Genomic DNA, 22,148 nt, shown 5'->3' on the forward strand with positions numbered 1-22,148 from the left:
TTTTTTTGCACCACGCCGCCCAAGCAAATTAAACGCGCCCCACGGCCATTAGGGTATCGAGAGACTGGAAATTAGTTTGTCGCCCACGCGATCGCCGCGGTAAGGTTTCAAGAGAGGGCGAGCGGATTTTTTAGATGTTGAAATGCGATGGATTCTTCGAGGTCGTTCAAGCTGATTTTAGAAAGATAGAAAAATTGTCAAAGGTAGAGAAATTATTTTATATAGCGGGCAAGACACCCTTGTAGCGCAGGGCAATTTAATAGAACTATCAAAGTAAAATATTCTAAAATAATTCGCGACTAACAATGAAACATACGCCGATTTCGATGAAACATGGCATGAATGTATTTCGACCCCCCCGATGTAGCTTTCGTCGTTAGCAAGCATTAATTTCATCAGTTTACCTCCCTTCAAAAAAACTGTATCTTCAGTCGTTTGCAAGATTTCCAATTTAACGAAATATGTTTCGCGTCCCCAACTGTGAGGGTAGTTTTCACTCCTTCAACATCGACCATTGCTAATAAAAAGAAAAAAAATAAATAAATACGGGTAAATATTCATTTGAAAACTACACTTGTGCAGCTCGAGTTTCGTCAAAATCGGCGATTACCTTGCAAGTTCCATTTCATCGTCGAAATTCGTTCAACCCTCCGTGAATCCAAGTTGCGATTCTCAACTCGATAGGAAAGAGCAACGCGTCAAATCTTTCCCCGGGTGTTCGTTTCATTTTGAAAACGATTTGATGATACGCCAACGAAGATTTCAGCCAGTTGTCCAGTTGGCGGTCAGACCGCGCGTGGCGAGAGGTTTTCTTTCTCCGGGAAGGGGGATTGGAATCGTTGGTGAACGCATAACGCGTAATTACTGTCCACCGAGTGGCCGAGGCAACGTTTATGTGCCGGCCATGTAACGTCCAGTTATACAGGCTCGTCGATGGTCGTCATTTACAGGAATGTCGCATTGGCCAGCAGCCGTGCGCGCGTGGCAACGTACGTGTCAGTGTGCGGCTATTTATGAATTGACACCGCATTAGGGATATTGCTTAACAATAGCGACGCTGTTAGCTCGTCGAAGGGTCGGCGTGAAAAGCTGTTATTTTGAAACGTGTTATCGTTGCAAGTAGTAATTGCGAGATTGCTGAACCCCAGCTAGAAACAGGGGCGTTAACGCTGCGCGTGTTACCGCGTCGATTCTAGATGATTTTACGGGATCAAAAAGTATCGCGATAGCCGCGAGATTATTACGATTGTAATCGTAACTTCTCTCTAAAAATTACAAATTTCGACACGTTTCGCTTTCTTTTCTTCGTCTCTCGCTTCGTCACAACTCCGTTGACACCTCTCTGTCTCGAACGATTCATCGGAATCGTATCTTATTAACTCTTTATCGCTCGCGTAAGCAGCTAAGCGCGGCAAGTTGTTACGCTTGTGCTCTGCAATTAATTAACGTGGCTCGCGGTGAGCCTGAAAGGAAACTTTGTACGGACATCCGTTGTAATTAAACTCGTTGCTGCGTTTTCAATTGAAAAGAAAGGAAAAGGGGGACAGGCAAGGGGAGAGCGAAAGAAAGAGCGAAAATATAAAAGAGGGTTACGTAAATTCTGACACGTTCTTTGCGGCTCCTTCCGCGAAACGCGTACCAATGGAACGCTCGAATTCGTAATTAGAAAAAAAGTCAAAGCGGGCAAAGCGACCGCCAAGCGGATGGAAGAAAGCGAATTTTTCCACCCTTTCCTCTTTTTTGCACCTTTGCTCTTTCTTTTTTCTTTATTTATTTATTTTTTCTTTCTTTCTTTCTTTGACGACAATAAGGTGAAACCGCGCGACTCTTTTTTTTTTTTATTTTTGACCGTCGCCGCCCTCCCCCCTCCTCCGACTCGTTACGTCGATGCCCTTTTTTTTCCACGGTTCTCTCATTACTTCTCCGCGACAAAGTTTAATAATCCCCGCGTAGAGTGTTTATGTTTTTATAAACTATCGCACTTTCGCCACGTTTCGTTTTCTCTCGCTCGCCTTTGCCGCGGAGATTTTCAACAGAGTCGAAACCATTGTATTTGCCGGCTAGATTCTTGGTCTGTTCAGAGAATGATGTTTTTTTTTTTTTTCCTTTCTCCTAAGTTTGCGTAAATAAAAACGTGTCGCCCGGGAATACGTACGTTCGCCGCTGTGCTTATTATAATCGGAACGAGCGAAACGCGCCGCTTTATATCCGCATAAATTCTAGAAAATAAACATTGCGGGACATTACGCGGCTACTGTTTCGCGCGTAATTGAAAAACATCTCGGCTACCCACCGAAACACCAAGTGTTTCGCATTCGGGAGAAATCTTTTTGCAATAACGAGTGCCGCGCGAAGCCTCAAGGCGTGAACGTAATTTACTCACCGCCGGTAGTAATCAAGAAAAGGGCGCGTTGCGAACGCGCGACTTTACTGACGCGCCGCGGGCCATTCTCCGAACGACCCGCGAAAAATGGCTCGGGCTGAGGAATTAACAATTAAAATTCAACCGCCGGGCGTCTCGCGCGGAATCTCGAAACGCGCGTGTACAATATTCCAGCGGCCTAGAAACGAGAAAGCAGGCCGAATGAACGAACGAGGGCGGGAGAAGGGGGTGGTGGGTGGCGTGTGATTTAAAAAGGAACAGCGCGAGAGAGCTTTGTTCGTAGGGTCAATTCTCAAACGTGACGTTCGCGCGCGCGTGAAGTGCATAAACTTCCTGTGACGCGCGCGGCCGAAGGCACAAAACCGCGTGCAAGTTGCGGGGCGGCGAACGCGCGCGCGATATAAAACGCCTTTGTCTTGCAAAAAACTCTCTCCCTTCCTCTCCCCTCACCTCCACCCCTCCCCCTCCTCCTCCGCGAGACGTATATCATGCGAGGGCAGGCCACCACCAGCCCTGAGCATTGTTTCACTCTCGCATAATTACCGCGAGTCACGTTTTAAAGTTGAATTTCACCTAAATAAAGCTTAATGTTATTATCGCGGGCAACGGCGAGCCCGCTCTGCCGCCATTATGAGCTGGTTACAGCCTCAAACGTCATTGTGCCGCGTGATCGTTCCCCGCGATATTAAGGCGCAAACGACGTTTTTCCACTGTTTTTTAACTACGGGCGTCGTCGGCGACCCGTCGCGATCGACGTTAATTAGATGCACGCCGCCAACGTTACCCACGTTGTTACCTCGATATGCATTACATACCTTGGACTAACTACGGCTTGGCTAACTTCGTTACGTTACGGACTCTCGGCCGTCGTTTCTTTGCACGTTCGCAGTTTCCCTTTTAGAAAAAGAATTCCGTTTGTCGAGAGTCGCTGCCGCTGGCCACTAACGCGATTTACCAAGGGAAAACGACGGAACATTCGCGGGGCTGTTGTAATTCGTCGTTCGGTCACGAGACTTCAGCGTCGACGAGATTAGAACAATGGAAAATTTCATAAATTCAAGGACAAAGGCACGACGATTCAATTTTTCCTCCGTGGATGTAATCGTGCGGTCCGTCGATAAATCATTACGCCACTCGCCCGGGGATGAGATTCATCGAGCTGAGAACGTGGAGTAAAGTGGATGAAGATTTGCAAAAAGATGGCAGTCGCTCGCAGAGAGTGGGGGTGAGGGATGGTTAGCCTTAAATTTAGCAGCGACACGATCGGGCAAGGTTGCGCATGTTCCACTGACGTCAACGTTAAATCGAGAAATTAATTACTAAAATTGCAAGAAAAACCGGAGCGGGTCGATAACTGATACAACTTCATTAAATTCGCCGATCGATGAGGAGTGGTGAACGCGGCGGCGCGGGCAAAAAATCAGGCTATTATCCCGCCGAAAACGACGGTATTGATAAAACCCGCGTCGCGATCACGGCCGACCGGACAAACACAATGATAGCGAGCGAACGAAATTTTTTTTTCTCCCCTCGCTTCGAAACCCCCGTCCCACCACCACCCCCGCCACATCCTCGTCCTCCCTCCTCCCGCCGGGTCCACTCCCCCTTTTTTTTCCCGACCCTGTATCACCACCCACCCACGAGCGCCCCTCCGCCGCCCCTGTGCCACCCCTTTCGTGCGTCGTTGCTGCAAAATTCTCCGTCCGCGGGTATAAAAGTCGGCGTAATAAGCGGCGAGCGTTCGAAAGGGGTCGAAAAGGGGTGGATTAACCGACGGCGGCCGTTGATGGAACAACGTAATGCATACGTGATGTTTAATTAATCAATTAATAACCGTATTATTGTTTTGTTTAATTAAAAATAATGAATCTCTCTCTGTCTGTAGCGTTGGTGGGCGGATTTACGAGCACGACCGGCGTCGGCATCATCCACCGTACGTATCAATCGCATTTGAAAGCTGACGCAGGCTACGGATGAGCCTACGTTATGTATCTGTGCTTTTGTCGATATATGCGATAGGTCTATCTGTCTTCTTTTTCTCCCCTTTCTCTCTCTCTTTCTCTGTCTCTCTTTTCTCATATTTTTTTCCCTCTTGCCCCGTATACCGCTTTCTTCTCATCGACGAGAATATTATTTATTTACGCGAGTTGTTTCAGTGTTTCTACTCTTTCTTTTCTTTATCTCTTTTTTTTTGTCCTTTCTTTTTAGTGCACGCGCGAGTTAGTGGATCTTACTTAGCGATCGGGGGAAAAAAAAAAAAAAGAAAAAAGGGATCTACGTCGTAGATTGTACTGCTTTCTCACTGTAAATATCTCAATGTTTAAAGAGTTAGCGAGAGCGAGGCCCAAAACGATCATTCGAGAAATTCAAACACTCTGAACTTCACGTATCACGAACACTCAAACGTGGAATAATCCGTAACAGTCTCGGAGATGGCAATCGAGGATGATCGACACGGCGAGCAAAGACAGAGACGATTGGACAAGGAAGGATCTTACTTTCCTCGTGGGGATCCCCGAACGCGTCCACGTTCCGGTTGACGGTTTATATTTCGCTGGCAGTCGATTTTAATAAACTCGATGTAAACCGTTGGCCCCTACCCTTTGTGGAGAGAAAGTTTCCGGGAGAGCGCGCCGATTTTTAAATATAGTGTGCCCGGTAGGTTTGGGCAGCAACGGGAAGCCTAGGTCGGGTGTGGAACCGTGTTGTGCCACCGTCAAAGCTTTTCGCCAAGCGTTCTCCGCTTGCCTCGTTGATCCACGAAAAAGGCTCGCCATCCGTGGAATCTTTTGTTTATAATTTTTTTGATCATTACCCAACAGGCTACTAATTCCGCCGGCGGGTGCATTCAAAATTTATCGGCGGCGCGACAAAACGCACCCTTCAATCTTTTTTATCTCCCTCTGGCACCATCCCCTTCGGGGTCTCTGTTCGTCAACCGGCCATCCGCGATCGTCTCTCTTCCCTTTTTCGCCTCTTTTCACTTTCTCTCTCTCTCTCTCTCTCTCTCTCTCTCTCTTTCTCTCTTCCTATTCCGTGTTTCTCTTGCATTCTTGTCTCTCTGTCTGTCGCTGCCCGCTCGCTTTCAAGCGCGCTCCCCACTCCCTATTGGACAACGTTCAAAGGGTATTCAGAGTCGAAGGTCCGGAAATGGTTCGGTGAAAAAAACAGGTAGACAAAGTTAGGCACTTGTTTGTCCAACGGATCTATCCGGGCGTCGTGATTTCCCAAAAATTCGAGCCGTATCTTCCATCTCGCTTGCGTTGGCTCGTTTCTGTCTGGTCAACGCCATCATGCGCGACCCTCCGTACATACACATATCGGAGCTTGTCGTTTGGTAAATTCCTTTCGGGGATGAACGAACAATCGGTAACTTATTCGACAACGAGTTCTCCGACAGTAACTTCATTTCACGTCGGGAGAATCGAACGAAAGTTCAATTGAAACGATACTTGAACAGACACCTGATACTTTTTCTTAACTATTTGAATTTTTTTTTTAACAAATTGCATTTCACCGTGCACAACGTCCGCGCGATTTCTTTGATTCTTTGCGCTCGCGTTGACCGATCTAAAACGCGTTCGCGTTTTAATTTACCAAACCGGTAGAGACCGCGCATAAATCACAGTCGCGGAACAGAAACGTTCGAGAAGTGTCCGACGCGTTTTATCCGCGACAGTCGAATAAAAGTGGCTGTAGCGTATACACATATTTTTTCTTTTTATTTTATTTTTTTTTTTTATTTTCACCGGGTTAATTGAGATTGCTCGAAACGCGAAAAATCGCGAGACGGGTCGCGTGTATCCACCTTTGATCCTCCTCCCCCGACGTTTCTCCTGTATACCATCGATACGTTACGCGCGAGCGTAATTATCAGCGTTTAAATCTCTGTTCCCATAATCAAAAATGCCGTCAGCCGCATGGTGGACCCCCCCCCCCCCCCCCCCCCCCCCCCCCCCCTCGCGCTTTTCTGCGTCCCGTGGACAGCAACGGCAAAACCCGCCGCCGTTTTTCGAAAAGTAATGAACATCGTCAAAGAAAACAAAGAGCGGCCGAGCATCGTTAATGAGACGCGCTTTACACGCTGTATCCCCGGTGATATCGCGATTCCGCTTGCCTGTCCGTGGCATATTCGAAAACCGACCTCCTCTCTCGGTTAGCGAGAGAAATGGGCAAAGAAAAAAAGAGGGGAAAAAGGAAAAAAGGAAAAGCGAAAGAGGGAGGTCGAGAAAGAAAATAAAAAGAGGACGGACAAGTGGTCTCGAAGTGGTGGTGGCAGCGGTGGGAAAGGGTAACAGTCTGCATTCAGAGATCGCGGGGTGTATCAGGAGAAGGGGTGAAGCGCGAGGTAAAGAGTGTGTGTGTGTGTTTGTGTGTGTGAGAGAGAGAGAGAGAGCAAAAGCGCGGGGCCACGGTAGAAATAATGTGTTTAGGCGCAGGCATTTTTATCGCGCTACATCCCCGGCCCCCACCAACTCTGCTCGCCCCCTTCAGCCCCGAAGCTTTTGTTGTTTCCAATGCTTTATGTGAATTGCACTGTAAAATCTCATTATATTCGTGTGCAATGCGTCCATTATATCCTGTGCCAGAAACATTTTTTCTCCCACCGAGGGATTTTTCCGCCCCCGCCGCCCCACCTTTTCGTGTTCCTTTTATATTTTTCTGTTTCTTCTCTTCCTCTCTCTCTCTTTCTCTTTCTCTCTCTCTCTCTCTCTCTCTGCACCCTGCCCCCTCGCCCTTGCTTTTTCTTCCCTCCTCTGTTTTCCTTCGTTTCGGTCGCCGTGCATCTCGCTCGTTCGCTCCTTCTCCCCCGTTTCTCCCGGTGATGCTGCCCCTGGTATACTCTCTGTGTGTTGGTTGTTCCGAAGCCGAAACATTCCCTAAATTTATTCGCTCGTGCGACGCGCCACGGTTTAATTTGTTTCGCCGGAGAACAACGCGCCCGATGCGAAACAACGATGGACGCTAATTACCCCGCCGGCTCCGACCGATCGCTGTTCGATTTCGTCTCTCCGGATCCTCCGTGTCGCGCGCCCTCAAACCCCCTCACGCCGACAATCCCCTCCCCACCCCTTTGCACGCCTCTTTCGCCCTTCGTTCGATCTTTTGTTATGCTAGCTTTTCGTGATTTAGAGAATCGGTTGTTTGGGTCGCTTGTTCGGAGTTTTGCTCGGTCTCTCTCTCTCTCTCTCTCTATCTCGCTCTCTCTATCTCTCTCTGAGTGGAATAGACCCGATTGCAAATGGTTTTTTTTCGCCTCCCCCCCTCTCCCCCCTCGCCTCCGAATGTAATCAAAATGTATGGACAGCGAACGTTCGATGGAATAGAAAAAACAAAAAGGGCTATGAAAATTGTTACGGAAGTTAATTATAGCGAAAAGGATTTCCCGGGAATTGGTATTCCGCCGGGAACGTTCGGTATCATCTTGCGAAAAATATCGACGAGATTCGACGGGTGTGCCCTCTCCTCCGCGTATTTCGGGCTGAATCTTGAATTTACAACGGAACGGAGAGTGGAAAGGTTTAATTATATCGAAACAGGGTGGAATAGGATTGGAAATAGGAATTGGCGATCGATTTTATCAAAATACTGGCGAGTTTCTCTAAGTTTCATGGCCTGTTCGTACAGGGGAGGGAGAGATCTGTCATTCAGGTTAGCTTGAGTAATCTCTTCTTTATTTCGAGATCCCTTGTCTTTTTATACGTTGTCCGGTTTCTCTTGTTCGCCTTTGTGAACGTTGTCGAAACGATGCAGAAACAATAGTCTTCCACAGAAATTGCCCTGGTTCGTCACTTCCTTATCCTGTTGGATGACCAACCCGGACAATATTGAATCTATGCAAATACTGACAATGAGCTAGCAACAGTCCACATAAAATTGGACTGTGAATAGTTAGTCATAAGATCCAGTAGTTGGTCATCTATGATCATTCGCCTTCCACTTGACGATGATAACCAAATATATGTAAGGACATGCTTTAGAGACATTCGAAAGCATTAAACATTCTAAATCATTCTATATGATTCTATTTCATACACGATCACGACTGTAAGGGGACTGTAATAAATTCTTCTAAATTATAATTGTGTTGACTCCATTACACGGAATCCGGCATAAAACTGGTGTCAGAAGTGGGATAGTTTGAGCTAGTTCAAAGACGGCGTCGACCTGTTTTATGAAACTATGTAGTTTGTATCGGTCGCCGTCGAAAGATTCTGGCAATAATTTAATTAAAAATTCTAGGGAAAGTTGCGAGGTTGCAACTTGAAGGCGCATGTCTGTACTTGGTACAGTTGTCATCGTATGATACAAGAGAGTTAGAGTTCTCAGGAAAAAAAATTTTTGAAAGGAAGCAGACAAGAAGATCTTAATTGAATTGTAGTGGTACTTGAAATCATCATTTACCACGATAGCCTTGGGAATGTGTTTCCTCTCCTTTTGAGTTTATATGGTCGACTTGCAGTTCATAGCTCGCGCTGGATACTCTTGAACCAGGAATTCGACGAGGTTCATGAACGTAAGACCAATCCCACACTTCTGACACCAGTTTTATGTTGGATTCCTTGCGATGCAATCAACACGCTTATAATTTTCGAAGAGTTTATTACACCCGTTACAGTCGTGGTTGTGTATGAAATAGAATGATATAGAATGATTTATAATGATTAGATTGTCCTTTTTATTAGAATGTCTTACAATGAATGATAGAATAATTTACAATGATTTAGAATATGATGAATGTCTAATCCTCTTGAATACGATGTAGAATGATTTACAATGATTTAGAATGTCTTAGAATATGATGAATGTCTAATGCTCTTGAATATGATGTAGAATGATTTAGAATGTTTAATGTCTCTAAAGCATGTCCTTATATATATTTGGTTATCATCGTCAAGTGGAAGGATCATAGATGATCAACTACTAGATCTTGCCCATGACTATCCACTTTTATGTGAACTGTTGCTAGCTCATTGTCAGTATCCGGGCTGGTCATCAAACAGTCATCAAAAGATCATTCTCCTTGCATCATCTTTTCTTATGCACTATATATTCTATAAAATCTTCAACAACAAACTTTTACTTCGGAAGGATTCGAAAAGTCAGTGAAACGCGAGTGAAACGTTGCCGAGCAAATCGTCGGCCGAAGAAGATTCTCGAACGTTGCAAGATGGAGGAATGCGTGGTGAGTTGCGTCGACAGGGAGCCAATTAGAAAAGAGCAGCTACGAATGACGATGCATCATCGAGTCATTGTTAAGGGAAGAAAGAAGGAAAAGTCTAGAGGGAATGAAAGTACGGGACAAACCGTTGAGCTGGAGCCCGGCAAAGGCGACCGGGAGGTTAATGGCGCGTCGTTGCGTATTCCAACGGTGTTTGTTTCCTCGCAGTTGGCAATAAACTAAGATAAATGAATGTCCGTAGGCCAGGGCCGCCTATTATTCCTTCGCTCGCTGCTTACATTAAGTTGCCCCGCATTAACGGCAATGCGGAATGTATCGCGCCCATTACAAGCTCGAATTCCCGATCGAATATCTCGTCTCTCGCCCGTACGGAAGGCAGCTCGGCTGCCCTTTCTTCGGAAGCTCGTTCGGAAAATTTAGGGCCACGTGTCTTGGAACGGTTGTGCATCGTCCGCGAAGAAGACCAACGAAACGATTAACCGCGACTCTTGCGTATCTTGGAGCGAGGTTCAAGCTGAATTATCTAATTTTAGGTAATACGGAATACGAAAGATTTCGACTCGAAAGGTCTCGCAAGATCTTTGACGAATTGGAACTCCAATGAAGGTTGGTAGTTCGACCGACTACGAGAAGAGTTTCATTGAGCGTGGAAAGTTTTGAGCTAGAAGATGGAGGAGGATGGATGGAGATTTCCATTCGACAGCACGCTTCTCGTTACTTAATTTCGCGAGAATGCGAGAGGATTCGAGATGCTCTATGAAAAGATGGTGATAGATCCAGATATGGACCGTGTGAATTGAACTTTCTCGAGATTTCGGTGGATATAAATTTGAAATCCATGCATATCGCGGTAATTATAGCAACCTATATTCGCACTAGAAAAGATTCTATCGATTTCCCTGCCCGGGAAATTGCTTCCGACTAATGGAATCTTCATGAGAGAGCATAACCGATATAGCGTCGAGACCTCGGAAAGAAGACGTAAGAAAGGTGGCTCGAGAATTAATTCCGAGCGCGTGTATATCGCCCCGGGACGGATTGCAGAAACAACGTTTCAAGAAGAAAACCGGTGTTTCTTCGCTGCTTTAGCGAAACAATTGCCTCGTCTGGCTTCGAGCGATCTCGTTTCGGAACGAAACCGACGCAGTGGCTGAAAATTTTGACGGCGTTACGCTAACGATACGATAGCCTGACGAGGGATACGTTTAGATGGCGAACCGTTTGCCATTCGTTCGACGCGAAACGAAGGAAAATGCGCGACGAGAAGCCGCGAATACGTCCGTGGCGGTGGGTGGTAAGACGGAGGAAGAGAGAAAAGGAGCTGGCTGGTTGCTCGAGGGCAAGCAACGGTGGCAAGCAGCCCGTCGGCAGTAACGTCGTCGCAAAATCCACTGTGAGTACGCCTCAAATTCCGGCAGAGGAGGCTCAGCTCGTAAAGCACAGGAAGATGCATGCCGGGATATTAAGGCCATTATCGCCGTTGCATATTCATGCCGTATTATAATGAAAATACAGTTTATTACCGAAGATTAACAGCTTCTTACGACGACGTGCGCGCGCGCGCTGGCGACTACCCTCCCCCTTAGTCGTTTCGAGCGAAAACTCGACGGTGTCGATGGAAAAGATCTTGTTTGATAAAAGGATCTTTGAACGCCAATTGGCGTACGAATTTCGAGAACGAGAAAGGGAAAATTTCTTGTTCGTTTCAAAGTCGAAGAAATGATGTCACCGAATCTTCGAGCGCAGCTAGTTTCAATCGTTTCGCAATTAGAGCCAACGAGTCGACGATCACATCGAATGAAACGACACGGATTCTACGATTTTTTTTCTTGTTTTCTTTTTTCTTTCATCTCCTTCGGCAACGACGGAGACGAAAGTTAGTCGCGCTTGTTTTGAGAAGCCGCCTGGCGCGCGGAGGAACTCGCGTGTACTTCCGTTTATCCACCGTACATAAGTAATTAATTCTATGACTTGCTTGCCGAGTGACGCGACAGCTTCTGTCACGGCTGTCGCGTGCTTGCCGAAGAGTAAATAAGACGGAGACAGAGGAGACAGATTCGAGGAATAATTGAGATATCGTTCTGAATCTTTCATCGGGCGATTCTAAATCTTTCTTTTTCTGCGATGAAATCTTCATTTCTCGTCTGGGCTAGAATTTTCATTGTACTCTTAATTGCCTGTATATTTAATCGCATTGCATTTACTCAATATTTACAACGATCGACATTGTCGAAATAGTAGCAAATCGTCGAGTGTTTCTACTCGGGCATCAACGTTTGAAGCATTCTCGTCGTTTCCGGTGAGAAAGATGGAGGGAGGGAAGGACGTTGATGAAAGAAACTGGCAACAGAGTTCTCGGTGAAACTTTTTAAACAGTGGGGATGGGATTTCTTTCAACTGTCAAACGCTGTCAATTACAAAGTAAATCAAATCAAAAGTGAGTCTTCATCGACGAATTGTTCTCTCTCTCTCTCTCTCTCTCTCTCTCTCTCTCTCTCTCTTTTGAAAACGATAATGTCCAGCGGTTGTCACCCTCTTGAGCCAATTTCCAAGCCTCGTCGTCTTAATTCCACCTGCGCTGTAGACGCGGAACGAGGCACCCGGAGAGCTTCCGTTTACGTACCGTAAATAAGTAAATAATTCATTCTCTGACTTGCTTGGCAAGTGGCACGAGGATTGAGCGTGTCCTGAAGGATGACGGTGGAAACAGAAGGGTAAGGAGTGCGGGCGAGGGAACGGTCACGGCGAGGAGTTTCCAGGAAAGGGAGAAAGACTCTACTGTACCAGGAGCTACGTCGCGAAGACGACGGTGACGGCAACGTCGAGGGGTGGCAACGTGGTAGTAGTGGGGGTTGAAATCTGCATAATATCGGTAATGCTCAAAATGCGAGTCGCGTAGCTACCTGCCTTGCTTACCCCCGCGCGCCGCTCCACAGTCGCGTCAACTAAAACTTAATTATAATTAATTAATGCGACTGCTAACTGTGGCGGCCGGACAAGTATTGACCCGACACGCCACGCTCGACCGTTTCTGATTCTCTTCCCGTGGTGCGCGAATCCACCCACCCCCTTCCCACGATCTTTCGTGTTCCACCGTCTGATCCTTGGCTGTTCGGTGTCATCGAGGCCGCTGACGCGGTAGATTTCGCGTCTTAATTCCGCATTTCGACCGTCCTCGCTCTCGTCACCTCCTCTGCTTTCTCTCTCTCTCTCTCTCTCTTTTCCGGCAGTTCTTGCTCCGTTTCTCTCTCTCTCTCTCTCTCTCTCTCTTTCTCTTTCTCTCATACCCCTTCGCGAGAAGGGGAAGGGGGAAAGGAAGGCTTGGTGCAAGAACTGGGACATAACATTTCCGTGGCGGAGGCGGTACTAAGTCTATGGCTCCGTACAGTACGTAATTAGAAACCTTTGTGCAAAATGAATACTGTTAATTAACGTACCTAAAAAGACATTATACCCGCGGGCTGGTAAACTAAATATGGCCTCCGGCGAGCGTATTACACCGTTCACGATGTAAATAAGCGATTTGCCCGTCGCCCACGCCCGGCTATGTACACTTTCTTGCTACCGTTAAGTCATAATGAATTGTATTCGCGGCTCGCGAGAAGAGTCTCCCCCCCTTCTCCTCTCCTCTCTTCTCTTCTCTTCTCTTCGCTTCTCTTCGCTTCTCTTCTCTTCTGTTGCTGTTGGCCGCCGCGGCGTCGAGTTACCGGCCGCCATCTGCAGCCTCGTCGTCCACCGATTTCATCCTAACGTGCACCGTGAAAACGTTCTCTCTTCTCTCGATAGACTTTCTTTTTTTCTCTTTTTTCTTTTCTTTTTCTTTCAGACGTCTGTTTGAAATTTTCCGCGAACGTAAATCGTCCGCGAAATTGACTGTCGATTTATCAACTCGTTCGCGTTATGTCTCGGAAATATCGCGCGAATACGCGAGAGATCGTCCGAGATCCTGGCTCTCTGTTCTCTCTCTCTCTCTCTCTCTCTCTCTCTCTCTCTCTCTCTCTGCTCTGCTTTTACATGGCCCGTCTGCCGGAGTTCGGCGAGCAATTACAATATGAAAGGCACATAAATCAGCGGGTTTAATTAACGCGTTGTTATTATGATTATGACACCGCCGCGGGATTATAACATCCCAAAATGCTTCTCCGGCGCACGGGTGCCCGCTGCGAGCCATTTTTCAAACGGGCTCGCGAACGCGAAAGCTTCTTTTCGACTTACCGCGGGATATCCGTTTTTGAAAGAAGCTCGCCGTTTACCGCGCGCGAAATTTTCTATCTCTTTCGAGAGAAAGAAGAAAAAAAAAAAGGAAGAAGAAGAACAACGCCGAAGAATTATTTGGAAGACGGGAGAAATTTTACCAAGTTACCGCGAGAATTAAATTTCTCTCCAATCCCGTTTTTTGGACGGATGTACTAAACACGCCCCGGTTTGATACGCCCGATTTATATCAAATTTGGGTGTCGAGCCGAAAATCTCGTGCCACGAGTGTCACGTCGAAAGGGAGAGAGCACGGGAAATTGTCGAAGAGGCACAGGTTTCGAAAGGGGTGAGGAACGATCGAAAGAAAACGAGTAACGTCGAGGCAGAGAGAAAAGCAAGAACCCTTGGTCGTAACGGAAGAGCGGCCGGGAACAGGGGCTCTTCCCTCCCTCCCTTCGGCTCTCACTTTCTCTCTTTCTCTCTCTCTCTCTCTCTCTGCCTGTGCTCGTTCCCTTGGCTGCGAAACAGTCTGTGAAAGCACGATTTCTCTATTACCGTCAGTTAATAGGGTTTTTAAAAGTCAAGTGCACCTCGCGTCCCCGCGCTCGTGACGAGGGTGTGGGGACAGGGAAGAGGAGCGAGAAGGTGAGAGTCGCCGGGACGACTACGGGCGAGCGCGCGTAGGTGGAGGAGCAAAAGGTAGTAGCGAGTGCCGGTAGGATGGGTTGGAATCGGCGGAAGCTGGAGGGATGAGACCCAGGATTCAAAGGCTCGCCAATATAAGCCCGGCAAGTGCTCGGCTGTTGGGACGTTTGCCCGAGAGTTTTCCCGCCCAGGGGTTCGTAGTTTCAGGAAAACACTCGCGCGCTCGATACTCATAATCAAGTAATCACAGATGATGCGGGAGCATCGAGTGGTACGTTTTCAGCTATCAGCTATTAACCCTCGTCGCGAGATGCGCACGGGGAGTATAAGAGAAAGAGGGAGATGGAGTGATACGAGGGGACGCCTTTTAGTCAGCGGCTCTCAAGTTACACCTTGTGCGTATTGACGCACGGTGGTGCGGTGGTCGAGTTGGTCGTGGGGCAGGGGGGGAGGGGGGGAGAGGTTCGCGTGTTTGTTCGCGATGGAGAACGAGAGAGGGTGACACGACGACGATGCATCTCGCGACAGAGACGTCGGACCATGGGGCGAAAAAGAGGAATCAATCGTGGGAAGGCGAGGAGAGAGAGAGAGAGAGGGAGGGAGGGGGGCACGTACGACGCGAACGGGAAACGACTGAGCGACCCTGCGATATTTTTTAATTAATCGAATTATTGAACTGTATCGCAATTGAATTGAATTAAGTGTCGATGCTGTGCCGCGGAACCTGGAAGCGCGCAATTTTCTGTCATTATTGCAACGTTCCCTCTCTCTCCCCCCTCCCCACCCTACCCACCCCCTTGTGCAGTCTGCCCTCGATCGTATCTTCTCCTCTTTTCCCTCTTTTGCCACCTCGTTCTACGTTCTACGTTCTACTTGCGCCTTCTTCGTCTCGCCGCTCGTCACGACCCTTGTACCTTTTCGTCGCGACCCTTGGACCTCCCCTGCGCGGTTCCATCGGCACCCCTCGTGCGACACACGCACTCACGCATCAACCAACACGGCCATACGCGTGACGCGCGTTTATACGCGTTTGGCTGCACCACGTGGCCCTCACTAATTACCTATCCAGCTGTAGCCGCGCGCGCGAGTAAACGACGGGGAAGGGTTGCGCCTCGGCGCGCGAACGCCAAGGATTTTTTTTCGGCCCCCGGGAAATATTGATAAAGTAAACGTAGCTGTCTCGGGCGGGCGAGATAATTAAAAAAAAGGTGAGCGAACCGGGGGGGGGGGAATAAAAGGCCGCGTGTCGAAAATGGAGCAGGCATGATTAAAAGCCGCTGTTTTCCCCTGGAAAATTGTTGCTTCTTTCTCTCTCTCTCTCTCTTTTTTTCGCGGGATTTCGATTCGCTCAGGTGCTGTTTTCGTTTTCACGTTCGAAACGGTGGAAGAGATCGTTCAACCCTTGGGAATGGACGCGAGATAGGAATTAACAGAAATATATTCTTCATTTTCATAGAAAAGCCTCGTCGTTTCGATGCTTGTGTAATATATATGTTAGGATCGGTTGATCTTCACTGTCGGTCGAGGAGCAATTTACTCCGTGGAATTTCTTTCCAGCTGTTAACACGCGGAACAACGGTTAACTGCAACGCAGACTCGTCCAAATATCCCCCAGCGCGAGCTCATACTTGACGTATTTCAATTAACCTCATTGCCGCGGCTCGTTACGCCCGCCGAATGTCAAACACGCTCGGTCGGTGTTACGGGGATCCACGAGGCGGCCGTGACATCGAACCTTCCGCCAGCTGTTCGACGATTATTATTTCAGCCATTCGGCTCGAGTCGTGCCGAGAACTGGCTGTTCGAATGCACGCTGGAAACTCTCACGACAGCCACTCTCGTACACTTTCGTCAAGAACGAAAATTTCCCCATTTCTTACGTGTTCCGGCGACTCATTACAAACTCCCGGCCCGATCCAGCTAGAAACACAATTATAGAACCGAAACCGAGAACAATTGCACCGCCGATCCCATAAAGATCGATACGACTTTAATTCCCCGCGGTTCACCGGTTTCAATCGCCGTGTCCCGAGGGTGGGTTTCAAAAATTCAGCGGGCCGATCAAATCGCGGCTCCCGCAATCGTTGTCCCGATTGCCGAAACGAAGTCCGCCGGGGCCACGGTGCTCCCTCCCTCTCCCTCTACTGGTGAAATCTGGTGGGCCTATCGAGCGGCGGCAGACCACAATAATTCAAACGAGACGAGGCCGGAACGGGTTCCGAAAACCGCGGAACGAATCGTCTCGGCGAGACACGATTTAGAACACCTTCGTCGGTGGCGCGTCGTCGTCGTCGTCGTTGTCGACGAAAAGGAGTAAGAGTGGGCGGAGGAGATGGATGGACGAGAGAGAGAGAGAGAGAGAGAGAGAGAGAGAAGGTGAAGAAGAGAGAGAAAGGTCGCAGAAGAGGGAAACACGAAGTTGAAAGGGATGGTTGGGTGGACCATGGGGTGCGGAGGAAGGACGACGAGGTGGTGGTGGAGGAGGCGGAGGGGGTGGTCTAACCAAACTTAATTGAATCCCAGTCCGAATGTATAATATGTAGACTGCCTGCATAATGTCGTGAGCCAGCAGTGATTCTCATTGGGGCACGTGGCCGTCGTTGCGACTCGGGAGGATCGGCGGGACTGCCCTGGTCGCGGCAAACAGCGAATTTTGAGAACCATCCGCGGAATTAGATATACAATAATGTAAGCAGAGCCCCGTTGCGGTGTAAGGGTTGGTGGTAAGGTCATGTATATTCATACATCGGTCGACCCACCTCCGATTCTCTCGCCCAACCACCCCTACCGACGTAGCTACCACCACCACACTCGCCGCGACCACCTTCTCAGCCAGCTTTTCTATCTTGTTCTCTCCTCTTGCTCTCTCTCTCTCTCTCTCTCTCTCTCTCTCTGTCTCGTTGTTTCTCGCCGTGTTACTCCAGCTCGCGTTCCTCTTTCATCCACCCCTCGCGCCGAGTGTGCTGTACTCGCCTTCAACCGACCGACCGACCCCTCTTAGCCGGCAAAGACCGAGAGCCAAACAACCACGCTGCGAATAGATTTACGTCACGTCCGCGCTGTTTACGACTGGCGAGCATTAAGATGTCTGTTGCGAAGAATATTCCGAGCGTTGCCGATGAGCTGATTACAGGGCGCTCGCGTGTACCGGATAGTTTGCCTCGTTCTTAGCTAGCCTGTATACGCTAGGCTGGCAAGGGTGGTATCAATAGCTGTTGCACGTCGTTTTAAGAAACAATCGGTACGCGACGATTGTTCGACGAGGTTCAACGACCTCTTGCGATGTTTTATCGTGTGAATAAAGAAAAAGCGTGGCAGAGGATTCCGATTCAAAATAGACCGCCAAGGTCTATCAATTACATTTTGGAGGGTGGCGGAGGGGAATTTAAAAAGGAGAAACGAGAGTTAATTGAACATCGCGTACATACCAGGAACGCTACGTCCGTCTCGACAACGCTAGCTCGTCGGATAATCGAATAATCCTTCGTCTGTTCGATACCACAGCACTGTACACGGAATTACGCCGAGTAATCGCATCCAGTGTCGCTTGTAAACCGTGGAAACGGCGTTATTTAAAAGTTTTCCTCCGGCTAGAAGTGGCAAGTTGTCCCGAAACTTCGTTTTAATTCTGGCCAATCAGACGAGCAAACAGCGTTTCGCCGCGGCGTAATTACGTGAGGAAAGAGAGGGAAGAAAGATAGAACGATGAAAGAAGTGAGAAAGAGAGAGAGAGAGAGAGAGAGAGCGAGAGAGCATCCCGTGCATTATCGCTCGAGTTCCAGGGATTTCTTACAGTTTCTCGAACGCGGCGTGTCCGAATAGTCGTTAGAACGCATTTCCTCGGGTACGATATCTGGATATAATGAAGGATCCATTTACAAGTAAGATTCGCCCCGGCGACTTCATTACCCCACGATTTCACCGCGAACGAACGCCCCGCGGCATTCGTAATGAGCGATGGTCATTCATTTTAATATCCATTAAATGCAAATACCGCCGAGCACCAAACGTTTACTCCTATTTCGAATTATTTCGCTGACTCGCCGTAATTAAGCTTTTCGAAGGGACTCGGGCGAAACGTTACCTACAGGGTGGAATCGTTACCGGTAACGATTGCTTCCCCACTCGCCCCTCGTCGTTCACCTTCGTTCGTTTCACGTGTCGTTTTCTGCGGGGATAGTCCTAGATATCTCTTTTGCGAATATGTTGCAAGGCGTCGCGAACCTACCGGAGAAAATTTCCAACTTGTACGCTTTCCGACTTGTTCACTTTCAGTGTTCAAAGAATTTTAGAATGCTGCAAACATCGTTGCTCCTGGACTTTTCAAAATGACAGTGATTGCAAGATCAAGATTCGCATGAAACTAAATTGTTCCTCAATGGAAGATAGATTCGAGAATGTAAGCACGACGTATTTTAGTAACTGATTGTGTGTCAAAATCATCTCGTATCGCACGTGCGATAATTGGAAAATGAAAATTTAAGACGTGGACGAGGAGAGGAGGGAGGAGGCGATCGTCTTATCGTCTCGCCGCGGTTTAAAATATTCATAAATTCTCGCGTTAATGACGCCGGTTTTATAATCATTTTAATAGAATCGTGTTACTCGCGCGCAAGGTTCACATAAAGTTCGTACCCGCGATTTCCATACCGCCCCCGGGGCGGAACGGTATTCTCTCCCTGCTCTGGATTTTACAAATTGTAATTAAAGTAAGGCTGTAATTGCGACGGCAGAAAAAGAAAACGAGAACCAATTGTTTACCGAATCTCGCGTTCTGATTTCGCGAAAATTGGTGAAACACGTCGTTGCGAATGACCTCGAGCTATCAGTTTTATCGTCGTTATATATCGAGCCGCTACATTTTTAGAACGCGAACTTGATCGCTTGAATTCTGCATTCGTCAAGGGGACTTGAAAATTTGAGAACAGAAAATTCGCGTTTGTTTTTACAATTGTATATTTGTTTTTTTTAATAATTTGAACAGTAGATACGAAGATTAGAGCGATCTTGTAGCAAGTACGAAGACGATTACGACGAGCCACGATGCAAAAGTATAATCTGTAAATTCATTCTGCTGCCGATCAATTATTACCGAACGTTCATCCATTTAATTTTAGGACATTTTCAAGAATATCGACTGTCACAAAATTAGAGTTTTTACGAAACTTGTCGGCTATTTCCGTCCCAACTGTGCTCTCGTTTTTAACTGTCAGATTAAAAGTGACACGAAAATTCGGAAAGTTCATAAAAATGGATCTATTATTCCCCTCCTCTGTCCCCGATCTTCATGTCATCAGCACGAGGAAAGATTTAAAAACGTTTATCTTTAGTTCGCGCCGTAGCACCCTCTTGGATGACCGCGTGCATGAGATAGCCACTGCGAGAAGACAGTGTCCAAACTGTCGAAGACATCGACGCGGAAAGTTTGTTAAAATTCTTCCAAAAAAAAAGAAATTACTCCCAAACGGTTGATGATAAAAAGTAATTAAAGCGTGGTAAAGATTAAAAAGAAAAGAGAGGGGGGGGGGGGGGGGGAGAAAAAGAGAAACGCGGTAGAAAACGAGTTGAAAAATTCCGGGTGGAATTTAATAGGAAATTTCCAGAGCGGAGGTACATTGACACATAGATTGACAGGTTGAAAACGAGCGGAGAGGAGGGTGGCACGGTCGCCTAAGCGGCCGATGCGTCGGACACTGGGTCCGCATTAGAATGCAGTGGCGTGTGGTAAGGGTGGATTTTTCGGGGCTCGCGTGTGCCGCAAGAGTAAGACGCGAGCCGCGGATGCTCGAGACACAAGCCACCGACAGAGCGTCGGTCGTTATACACTCAACATTCTGCAATCTACCCTTTCTATCGGCCCTAATTTATGTTGAGTAAGGTAGCAGGAGTAACCTACCCTCGACTTGCTTCGCCTAGGAAGCCTCGGTAATGTTTCAAGTGGCTTGTCTGTTGTTAATTTAACCCGGTGGAGGCCTTGATGGGGGTCTGTCTACCCGCTGCCATGCTCTCCTCGTTGCGATAAATCGGTCATTATCCCGATACGTGGCTCTACGTCCGCCAAAAGAGAGAAAACCGCCACCCCTCTCTTTCTCTTTCTGCGTGTACGCGTGTCTCGCTCGTTCTTTCGTTTTCTCCCATTTTCCTTGTTTCCTTTTTTTTCTCTCTCTCTTTTTGATTTGTAGCGGTCGCGTGGGACAAAGAGAGGTGGAATTTCGGGTTTTCGTAGCGGAGCGTTCGTTTTCTCGGTGTTACGCGATTACCATAACCGGATCGGACGTTGCTGATAAGGGACCAGTTCTGGCCAGATAGCGGCGCAGATTAAGGGAAATTCTCGAGTGAAAATTACGGATTCTCGGTGGTCCGCGTGGTATCCAGTTTTCGAGACGTTTCGCCTTGATAATCTTCCGCTAATCTATCCGCGCAATGAATTTCCGTTGACGTCATTTTTTCAACAGTTGCAACGCGTGAACGTTAGCGGTCGGCTGCGTTTATTCATTCTTCGACGATCCTTTGTATTTTAACTTTGCGATGCTATGACGAGATACTGCCTCCTCTGGTCACGTTTGTTTCAGCTTTGGTAACTGCACAGATAATAAGCTGTTGGTTTTCGTATATTTTCTGGTAATCTGATGGTGGAAGAATTTTATTCGAAGTTAATGTTGCATCAACACCATTCGCCATTATTCTTCTCGATTTTTTGATCATCAGAGAATCAAGTGACTGCGATTTCGTGCGAATTAAATGTTTCGTTAATACCAAATTTCACTGACACCCACGTTTGCAACGTTAATGGAATCGTGTTCTTTCTACTCAACGATGAAACACAGAAAATTTCTTCCCTCTTCGACTCGCGCGTGACGAGTTGATTTCTTCGATCGTCGCGGCGATCGTCGCCGTAATTTCCAACGGAGCAAATCGCGCGTTGCGCTGGCGAGAGCAGGACGGTCGTAAACATATATACGGAGCAGGACGAACCCTTTTCCGCGTATCCTGTGCACCCTTTCGCGCCAGGCCAGGCCGACTCGGCTGGAACATTAATATCGCGAAATGAAGCTCATTTGCATATAAATAAGGCGGTGGTGGGGCACGGTGGCGCGGCGAGGGAGAAACCAGGATGAACCACCCTTTTCCTCCGTCTGCCCCTCTCGTCTCGTCTTTCCTCGTCTCTTTCTCTCTCTCTCTCTCTCTCTTGCGAGAAACCCCACCCTGGACTAATTACACTTACAGACAAAGCAGCCTTGTGCCGAGGGGTCGCTCCACTCTCTCTCTCTCTCTTTCTCTCTCGTTTGTCCATCTTTCTCCGTCTCTGGCTAACCCCTTCTCGTTTTCGTCCTTCTAACGCGTGCTCTCTCTCTCTCTCTCTCCTTCTCATTTTCTCTCTCTGTCCTTGTCACCCCTGCTCCCCGATAACAACGATTCGCAATGACCACGTGATAATTGCAACCCCCGTGGAGCACGTCCCCGTTAGGATATCCCCCGGTCGTCGAGGAAATTCATCGTTTCCTCGCACCGCTTCGCTCTGGATGGCCACGGATAATCCTTAATCCCGATCAATGGAGTACTCGGTGACGGGGTACGGCGGTGAGTTAAAAGTGCCTTGGTGGGTCTGTTACGTCGTGATACGGACTTTGTTAATGGGCTTTCCTTCTTTCTCCACTTCTCTTTCTCTTTCTCTCTCTCTCTCTCTCTCTCTCTCTTTCTCTTTCTCTTGTTTCCCCCGTTTCTCGGCCTTTTTCATTG

At 47.9% G+C, this 22,148-nt stretch overlaps 1 protein-coding gene across 1 annotated transcript in view; it reads left to right on the forward strand.

Moving 5' to 3' along the window:
- Positions 1–3,527: 3,527 nt before the first annotated feature.
- Positions 3,528–22,148, forward strand: part of LOC122537919 (POU domain, class 6, transcription factor 2) — a 38,791-nt gene continuing 20,170 nt past the window's right edge. Inside the window, exons 1-2 of the mRNA XM_043671580.1 lie at positions 3,528–3,608; positions 4,269–4,316. Of these exons, the coding sequence (XP_043527515.1) occupies positions 3,528–3,608; positions 4,269–4,316 (129 nt within the window). The remainder of the gene's footprint in view (positions 3,609–4,268; positions 4,317–22,148) is intronic.

This window comes from Frieseomelitta varia, unplaced genomic scaffold (genome assembly GCF_011392965.1).
Source record: "Frieseomelitta varia isolate USP_RPSP 00005682 unplaced genomic scaffold, Fvar_1.2 scaffold_938, whole genome shotgun sequence".
Classification (NCBI taxonomy): domain Eukaryota; kingdom Metazoa; phylum Arthropoda; class Insecta; order Hymenoptera; family Apidae; genus Frieseomelitta; species Frieseomelitta varia.